The sequence below is a fragment of the Vulpes lagopus genome, chromosome 10 (genome assembly GCF_018345385.1).
Source record: "Vulpes lagopus strain Blue_001 chromosome 10, ASM1834538v1, whole genome shotgun sequence".
Taxonomy (NCBI): Eukaryota; Metazoa; Chordata; class Mammalia; order Carnivora; family Canidae; genus Vulpes; species Vulpes lagopus.
In genome coordinates, this window is record NC_054833.1 from 18239686 (window position 1) to 18249529 (window position 9844).

The following is a 9844-nucleotide window of genomic DNA, read 5'->3' on the forward strand; positions in this document are numbered from 1 at the left end:
AAAGGATTGCCCTTTTCCTACTGAATGATTTTGACACCCTTTATCAAAATTCACTCGACCATATATGTGAGGGTTTATTTCTGAACTCTTCTTTTCTGGTGGTCTCTGTGTTTTTCTGTATGCCAGTACCACACTGTTTTGACTACAGTAGCTTTGTGGTAAGTTTTGAAATCAAGAAATATATTTTATAAAATGTAGGTTTTATTATTAGATATGGTAAGGCCAACAAATAAGGGGATGATTGCCATAGAAAGATTGTTGATTATAGTTTCCAAGAGGAGGATGCATGTCATACCATGCCACATAGGACCATATGAGGAAGCATCAAGGTTAGTCGGGGGGTGGGAGGCGGAACTGGTTATTAATGGTTTCAGCAAGAAGGGACATGTAACAGGCAATGTTTAGCAGGCTTAAGATTGGCCAATTTGAATAATTTTAGCACAGTCTGGGGGATAGGGGTTGTCCCTAGCTGTCTGGCCTTGTGTAATTAAGACAAGTAGATAGTGGCCAATAAAGGTGGTTGGGGTATAGGCTCTGGATTGATTGACTTATATAAGAGGTACACTCACAGGGGAGTCATGAGTCCTAGTTCTAGGAATAGGCTAGCCTGGGAAGGACAGTCTTTCCAGGGTTAGCGAGGCCCCAGATATCAAAGCCTTATGAATACATGGTTAATACAGTGTGAGACCTCCAACTTCCTTCTTTTTTCAGGATTGTTTGGGCTTCTTGGTGTCACTTGAGATTTCATATGACTTTTAGGATGACTTCTATTTCTGTTAAATAGATGAATTTAATAGATGACTTCTATTTCTGTTAAAAAAATAAAAAACACCAAAACATTATTGGGATTTTAATAGGGATGCCATTAACCCTGCAGATCACTTTGGATAGTACTGACATCTTAACAATATTAAGTCTTCCAATCCATGAACATGAGACTTATGTCTTTAATTTATTTTTTAGGAATATTTTCTAGTTATCAGTGTATAAGTCTTTTGCCTCCTTGGTTAAATTCATTTCTAAATATTCTTTTCAATACTATTGTAAATAGAATTTTCTTAATATCCTTTTCGGATTATTCATATTAGTATATGAAAATGCAACTGATTTTTGAGTGTTAATTTTGTATCCTACAGATTTGCTGAATTTGTTCATTCTAGTAGGTTTTTTTGTGAAACCTTATGGTTTTCTACATACAAGACTATGTTGTCTATAAGCACAGATAATTTTATTTCTCCAATTTGGGTGCCTTCTTTTTTTTCTCTCCTAATTGCCCAAGCTAGGACTTCTAATACTAGGTTGAGTAGAAGTGACAAAAGCAAAATTTTGTTGTCTCCTTCCTGATATTAGAGGGAAAACTTTCAGTTTTTTGCCATTGGATATAATGCTAGCTGTGAGTTTTTACATATTTGCCTTTATTCTGTTGAGATAGTTTCTATCACTAGTTGTGGAATGTTTTTATCATGGAAGGATCTTGAAGTTGGGATAAATATGTTTTCTGCATTAGATTGAGATGGTTATGTGTTTTTTTTCCCCTTCATTCTATTGACGTAATATATTTTACTCATTGATTCTCATGTGTTTTAAACAATCCTTACATTCCAAGAACAAAATAGTCTATGATCCTTTTAATATGCTGTTGAAGTCAGTTTGCTAGTAATTTATTGAGGATTTTATATCAGTATTTATCAGAAATATTGATCTGCACTTCTTTTTTCTTACATTGCCTTTGTCTGGCTTTGGTCTCAGTACATTGCAGGCCTCATACAATGAGTTGGGAAGTCTTTCCTCCTAGTCAAATTTTTTGAAGAGTTTGAGAAGGATTAGTATTAATTCTTCCTTAAATGTTTGGTAGAATTCACCAGTAAACTCATCTGGTTCTGGAATGACTTGATTTTTAATACCACATGCTTTCATATTTTCTCTTCTTAGAAAAACTATTTCAAAGTTAGTTGCACTTTGTTTTGAAAATTAGTGGAAGCCCCACATATAAATCCCAAAGTGGCTTATAGTGTGTGCCTGTAGACTTTTTTTTTCTGCCTATTCAGGCATATTCAGTTAGTTTTTTTAAATCTCTTAATTACTTTTGAAATTGAAATGTGAAATACTTGTTAGTTTCTCTCATTTTTAAAAAACATTGCCAATCCTAAGAGCCTAATAATTTAGTATAGTTGGTTTAAACGGCATTATATAGCAAAAAGAGTAGAAAACTGGAGTTTTACTCTTGATTCTACCCTGTTCTCACTGTGTGTGTGACTTTTGGAAATATGTCTATATAGGAACAGTATATGTACCATATTTGACACCTAGAACAGACCATTTTTTAACACTCCCCCCAACAAAATTATGTTTAATAATAATCCTGATATTAAAGAATAATGACAACAAAAATGCAGGTGGTGGTGTTTTTAACTTCATGTATGTAGTCACACCAGTAAAAAAATTTAAAAAGTACTGTCACACCAGAGAAAAAGTAAGAGATTAATAAATTTAAGTACATCGATTAGTTTTGGGGGGGGGGGGAACTGTTATTTACGATTGGTCTATTATGGTAATGAGTAATAATATTATAGTTTGCTTTTGATTCTTATGCAGATTTGTTAATAATGTCATCAAATTTGACCTTTGACTATTCAAATTAAATAGTAGAGACAGATTTATTAATCTAGTTTGACTCACAGTTGATTAAAAATGCTTTTTTTAATTATGATTTTGAAAAATTTCTTTCACATGAAGCAATAGATACATAGTTCAGGAAAGTTTTAAGCATAAGAAAAAGTCTGGAAGAGCTTCATAAAAATGACATGTCACAATAAATTCCAGAAATTGCAATACTGTCTTTGTTCTTTGGCAATCATTCTAGTGGCTCCCAGTATCCCCACAGGATAAAAAATTTTAAGTACAAATAAAAACATATGCAAATTTAATTATTTAAAAATGGTAATATAGAATAATGGATTTGAACTGATTCACATTTTATCTCCATTTGCTCTACCATCATTGTTTAAGTCAATAAAATTTATTACCCAGGAATTGGAGGGGCTGAATGGCCTAAAGAAAACTGAAATGATTCTGGACTCTTTGGAATTTACTTTTGAAATAAACATGTATAGCCGACTTCATCTTGGTGCAGGACTGGCTATGTAACTGGAAGTCCTCTAAATTAACTTCAGTGTAAAATACAAAATTTATTAAAGGATAAACAATAAAAATGTGTTAATTAGAAACATTAAAATTCAACAGTAACCAATTGTTTAGAGCTTTAGACTAAGGAAAGATTTTTGGTTTAGGAGTATTTTATCACCTACATTTTTCAGTATTGTCAGTGCCTGGTGATGATAAAAAACAGTCTTTCATTTGTTTGTGTCATTGATTTAAATTCTATACAGACAATACACCCTCTTATTGCTTGCACCCAGGGCAGAGCTCTCCCACCCTCCTGCTGCTGCTGTGCCCCTGGTACATATTGTATCATTACTGAAGAGGGAAAGCTGCAGACCATCCTGTGTAATGTGACTTCATTTTGTTGTTGTTAAAGAAATATATTTGTACAAACATCAGGAAATAATCTTTAGTACTCATGAACTATTAATAATACCAGGAAAAAGGATTCTAGAGAAAGGATTTGGTATGTATGTAGAGGAGCTATGACATCCTATCAGACTTGTATGAAGCTATTTGAATATAACTGTAATTAGATGGGATCATTGTTTTTCAAATGAGGAACACCTATTCCAGACTAAATCTCATGTAGGACCCCATTTCTTGAACATAAACGCAGAATTGCTGTTGCCGAAAGTGATGTGCACAGGTGATGATGGTCTACAGCTCTCTTAGTATTTACAAAAGATTTTTCCTTATTTCTGAGAGTTCTTGTAGGTATGAACAAATTCATTGGTACATCAGGCTGAATCCTTGGATTTAGTGACTTCCTCATGTGTGAACTGGGGTGCACACCAACTTGAGAAGGGCTTCAGTGGAGTTGAGGAAGTATTGTGGCAGACGGTTAGGAGGCGGTGTATGTGCTGCTTTCGATTAAGCAGCTGCTCAGCTCCTTGTCATTCTATTCCAGGAAGTTACAGCTGAGCCAGACTGCATTTCCCTGCATTTTGAGTAGCTGTACCCTAGGATAACCTTCACTCCTGTCGGCTTAGAATACTCTTAATTTTTTGTCTAGGTGATATGTAATATACAGATAATTGGGGATTTTTCTGCTGTTACATACATTAAAACCTTGTGTGTCTAGGAATGTTAGAAAAATGAATCATTCCATCTAGCCAAGTTTATCACAAAGCTGAGGTTTTATCTTCTTCAGGCACACCACTTTTATAACTTTATTTTGGGTAGAAATCTTTAAAAATATATTTCATACTTTTCTAGTTTTCACAAAAAAATATTAAATATTATAGGCTAAATTTCTTTATGAATTAAGAATTGTTGAGAATAGGCAGTTTTACATTATGGTGAATATGGGGGGTGGTCCTCAGGGAATTAAAGAGAATGAGAGAGTGTTTCTCTGTACCAAATGCCCTCAAATACTATGTGTTTTAAGTTTTTTTTTTTTTTTTTTAAGTTTTTGTATCTGTGTTCTCCTTCCCCATAAGGCTGATGACTATAATTTCTTCCTATCTCATTTATCAGCATTTTTGTTCTAATTTGTGACTTTTAATATAGTATACTTTTGGAAACCAGTTAATTAACATGGTTAGAACTGTGTGTAAAGTAAAGTAAGTCGATTCAGAATCAGAAGAGCTTTTCACGAATACTACAGTATTTGTAATTGGACTTGTTGGTATCTTTTTTTTTTTCTTTTGATAGTTTAAAAGTCTTACCATATAGTTCTCAACTAAGTTTCAGGTAGATGTTATTTCCAGGTAGTCAGATTTTATTAATGTAAAGATTGTGGTATTGTCAGTATACATGAATGTATAAACTGCCCCTTTTTTCTTTACTGTTTGTTAAGAAGAATGCAAGATTATGTAGCACTTGCTGTTATTAAAACTGAGAGGCTAAGATAAAATATAAGTAACTTCAAGAACTTGATCAGAAAGCAAAACTAGGGGCAGCCGCCCGGGTTGCTTAGTGGTTTAGCACCGCCTTCAGCCCAGGGCCTGATCCTTGAGACCCAGGATCGAGTCCCATGTCGGGCTCCCTGCATGGAGCCTGCCTCTGCCTGTGTCTCTGCCTCTTTCTCTCTCTCTCTCTCTCTCTCTCTCTTTCTCTTTCTCTCTCCTCTCATGAATAAATAAATAATCTTAAGAAAAAAGAAAGCAAAACTAGATTTTCAACTGAGTTAGAGAGTAGTCAGCATTCAGCTTCTTTTCACCTGAACTGTGAGGCCAAGAACTGATCTATCATATATGCAAAAGCTTAGAACTACAAAATAAACATAATGATATTTAGTGACATCGTAAAGTCTTTTTTTAGAGCCAGATGGTAAATAGAATCATCAAGGAAGATTGAATTGAGTTTAGGAGTGAGAAGGGGAAACTCACTTTTATTTGAGTTGCCTGTATTGTTCAAATTATTAGAAGAATCTATTGCTTAAATTAAATTACAAAATTAGGAGCACCTAGGTGGCACAGTCTCAAATAAAGTATCTGCCTTTGGCTCAGGTCATGATCTCAGGATTCTGAGATGGAGCCCCACATTGGGCTCACTGCTCTTTGAGGAACCTGCTTCTGCTTCTCCCTCTGCCTCCCCATCTGTGCATGTGTGCTCTCTCTCTCTCTCTCTCTCTCTCTCTCGAAAAATAAAATCTTTTTAAAAATTTATTAAAATTAAATGACAAAAAAATGGAGAGGATAAAAAGTGTTTTATCTTCCTTTTAGATGTTTTGCTTATAATTTGTATAACAATGATAATTAATTTTCATTAAGTTCCACAGGCACTGAGCTAGGAACTTGACATGTATTACCCCTGGTCTTCATAAATATTTATTTATTGAGTGTAAAGTATTATTTTCCTCATTTTAAAGTTAAAGAAACTTTAACTTGCTCAGGGTCATGCAGCTGGTAGCAAATGAACCAGAATTTGAAGTGACTTTTATATGCCTCCCAAATCTTCATTTTTCCATTGAGTTGCACTGGAAAAAGTGCTCTCTGGTGGGAAGTGGAATCAGGGTTGTTGCCTTGTGGTCCAAATCACAGGGTCGGCTGAGCCAATTATGGTGCATATCTTAAAAGAATAAAAAGAAAAGAAAAATCTATTAAATAGCATCTGAGTGTGCATAATTTTTCTGTACTTATTAAAAAATAATTTACAGCTAAAACAGGATCCTATTTTGAGGAAGTTTATTTTCATCTTCTTCTCTCTTTAGTCTGACTGTGGCTTTTCTCTTAGAATATAATAGTTTTTGCCAAAGTTCCATGAAAAGAGTTTAACAAACTCTTCATGTTTTATTCATCTTTTGGAGAATTACAGTCCATGAAGCTGTAAAGTTAAAAAGTAAAGTTTTGAGTTTTGTTTAACCTATTTCCCAAATGTATTGCATCAGCAAACCCCTCCCTAACCCTCTCCCCCTCACTGTAGAGCCTATGTGGATCCCAGGGGTCTGAGGCCCATATTGTAAGGGAATGTTTGACTTTAACACAAACTTCAGACTCACTTCAACCTCTTTTCACTTGGAAAGCCTCTGTGCAGAGGAACAGCTGATCAGATTGGCGGAAAGAGCTCTCACAATAGTTGTTTTTGTCTTGTGAAAGAGACTTCTAGCTACCTGTGTAAACCTTCCTCTGGAAAGATCCAGTTTGCACTTTGGATAGAAAAGGCGTAGATCGGGTGTCATGGAGACCTAAGTTTGAATCAAAAACGTAATAGCTGAGTGACCATGGAGACATACATTTAGTGTCCTTTTCACCTTAATTTCTTTATCTGTAAAATGAAAATAATGTAATTTTATAAGAGCAGTTTTTAGGAGTAGATGAGATACGCAGAACAGCTAGCAAAAATGTGCATTTCATAGATACTTGGAGAACGATGGATTATCCATCCACTTTTCATCATGCTTATCATGTCAGATGAAAGAGAAAATGGAGCAGCAAGGACATTATGACAGCAGGAAAGCACAGTTTCCATTTTTTTCCTAGCTATCTTTTTGGTATGACCAAGCATCTGGGCACTAGTATCTGAGTATAGTAGGTGTCCTCTTTTCATGAGCATTTCTAGAATTTATCATGACTTCGGGTGCTTTATAACTTTTTATGGTTTGTATCTGTCACAAGTTTTTTTTTGTTTTTTGTTTAATAGGATTTAGTCTGTATCAAAACTTCTAAAGACATGTATGTGGGACATCTAAAGGCAGGGATATCATTTTTCATACTCTTCCTGTTTAGCTCCTCTTTGTTGTATAATAATTTAAGATAATTCTTGAAATTGTACTAAGCTTATATCTTTTTCACTTATACATTATTTTATCTTTATTGTGGTACTCAAAAGAAAATTTTTTCTTCTTCATATTGAAATAGTAAGAAACATCTCAAGAAGAGCTGAAGATAGTTGCACAGATGCTTTTGGTGTTCATTTGCTTTAAGGAACGGAGCTGAGCCAGAAGGGATGTCTTGAGCTCTCGTCCAATGATTAATCTATGCATTTTTAGTGCATCTAAAAAATATTTTATGTAAGACACATACTTTACTTTCTCATAATAATGATTTTTTTGGTATATATTCTTTAAGCTTGATTTTAAAATTACTTACAGTTACATGGAATTTGAGGAGAAATAAAGGCATGAAAATTTACCTGGATTGTGTTTGATTTTATCATTTAAAGATATTTGACATTATTGAAATTTCAAAAATATGATTACCCATCCATATTCAGTCATAGTAAGAGAAGCCTTAGATGTTTCTAATTTATTAGTCATGTTCTTGTTGGACATTAAAACTGTAATGCAATTTTAGCATTGTGACTTTCATATTGATTGCTGTAGTAACCAAATATCAAGAGGTAAAATTATGTTTGTCTCTTCTGCATAGAAGAATAATTGTCTGGAAATGTTATATGATTTTCAAATTTCTTTTCTCAGATTCTTAATGACCATTTAATAGCTAGTGAAAAACAGCATATAATCCAGTGGGAAGATTTCATGAAAGAACAACACAGCAAACAGGCTGAAGTGGATGAAGAACACAGAAAAGCCATGGAGAGGCTTAAAGAACAGTATGCCGAGATGGAGAAGGACCTAGCAAAATTTTCCACCTTTTAAGAACTTTAACCACAACGGTGACAAATTAATAAGAGAACATTGAGTTCCCTGCAAAAAACTGTTGCCACCAAACCATTTAGCCTCTGCTTCAAGCTTAGCAATATATTCAGTGGCACTCTTATATCAGAAAAAAGAAAGTTCTACTAGTCTTTAGACTCTAAGTGTTTAATAGAAGAAGAGTGCTACATCTTCCCAGTTTTAAGTGCCTATATATGATTATTTGAATGGGGAGGAGTAGGAGGAAAAATGAGATAAATTTGCTTTTTGTTAATCAGAATTGGGTCTTTTCCATTGATTATCTCAGAGGACTGTAAGTATAGACTTATTAGAAAAATGATTTAATTCATTCTCACACAGGGTGAATATTAGTTATTGTGGTTTAGAAGGCGGATGTAATAGCTGCCTGTCATAATGTCCTTGGCTATTATAAGAATGTATACAGTATTATTCCATGGGCAATGTGGACAAAAACAACTGTCTTTGGAGCAGAGATCACATTTAAGAGAGGCAAGTGTCAAAACCTTTTCTCTACTGAAGCAAAGATGGCCACGTTGGTCTTTGAATTGCCCATTGGGAAAGGTTACAGATTTTGCAGTACAGCATAATACCATGTGTTTCACTGAATGACAAAACACACTTGTTAAGTTTTGTGGCCTTCCAGCACTTAATATTTTCAGCTTTTAAAATATACTTAGAAGGAAAAGCTTACCAAAAATATACTTGACGTTCAGCCTTTCCAAGAACCATAATCTTGTCCATAGTATTTACCTCATTTTTGTCTGTTTTGCTGTGGGTAAGCTTTGTAAGATAAATAATGTCTATACATGTTTCAACTGTTTAATGAGTAATCAGCAAAATCTGCCAAGGAGTCCCTCTGGAACCATATAAAGATTCTGGCTCTGAATAAACCAGAAGTGTTTGCCCACATGGCAAATGATCCATGTTAAATGTAAATCCTTTTTTAGTGTTTAACGTCTGTTCTCATAAGCAGGTGTATTATGATGAAACATGTACCAATTCTGTCATCACTGTGATCTTTAAAAAATCTGCATTTAATAGTCTAATTAAGGAACTAAGTTGATTTTTTTATTTGCCGTAAACCAAGCAAAATTAAATGCAATAATTTCTGAGACTTATGGCAAATGAATTGGAGGTATGGATAAATCTTTCAAATATTTTTTACTGCTCTTCAGTAAAGAAAGGCACAAGAAAATACGCAACTCTCTTGTGTTATCTCAGCGTTGCTACTGCAGAAAAGTGACAATGCTTACTTGTGTAAATTTATGGCTTACTGTCAAAGCTTCATTCTTGGCTGCATGTTGAAAATGTGATTAAAGTTAATAGAGGAGATGAAATAAGTATTTGAGATTTCTTTCAATAACACTGAACTTCTGCCAACTTTCTCTGTCCGCTACTGTAGGCTTGACAGGTTCATCAATCATTCTCTGGTACCTGGACTAAAAAAAGAGCACTTGCTGACACTAAGGCATGTTGGAATTTTCTTAATTCTCTTTCAGTGGATGGAAAAAAATAAGACCGTACTTCCAAAAATAGCCCACACATGAAAAGGGAGGGGAACCTTAAATGAAAATTCTCTTTGTACTGTAGGCAGTGTTTGGAATGCTATTAATTGCCAAC

The 9844-nt window shown here is 34.3% G+C and overlaps 1 protein-coding gene across 1 annotated transcript in view; it reads left to right on the plus strand.

The window, feature by feature from the left end:
• Positions 1 to 9556, plus strand: part of BLOC1S5 (biogenesis of lysosomal organelles complex 1 subunit 5) — a 46119-nt gene extending 36563 nt beyond the window's left edge. Inside the window, exon 6 of the mRNA XM_041772955.1 lies at positions 8027 to 9556. Within this exon, the coding sequence (XP_041628889.1) occupies positions 8027 to 8206 (180 nt within the window). The 3' untranslated portion in view covers positions 8207 to 9556. The remainder of the gene's footprint in view (positions 1 to 8026) is intronic.
• The last annotated feature ends 288 nt before the right edge of the window (positions 9557 to 9844 follow it).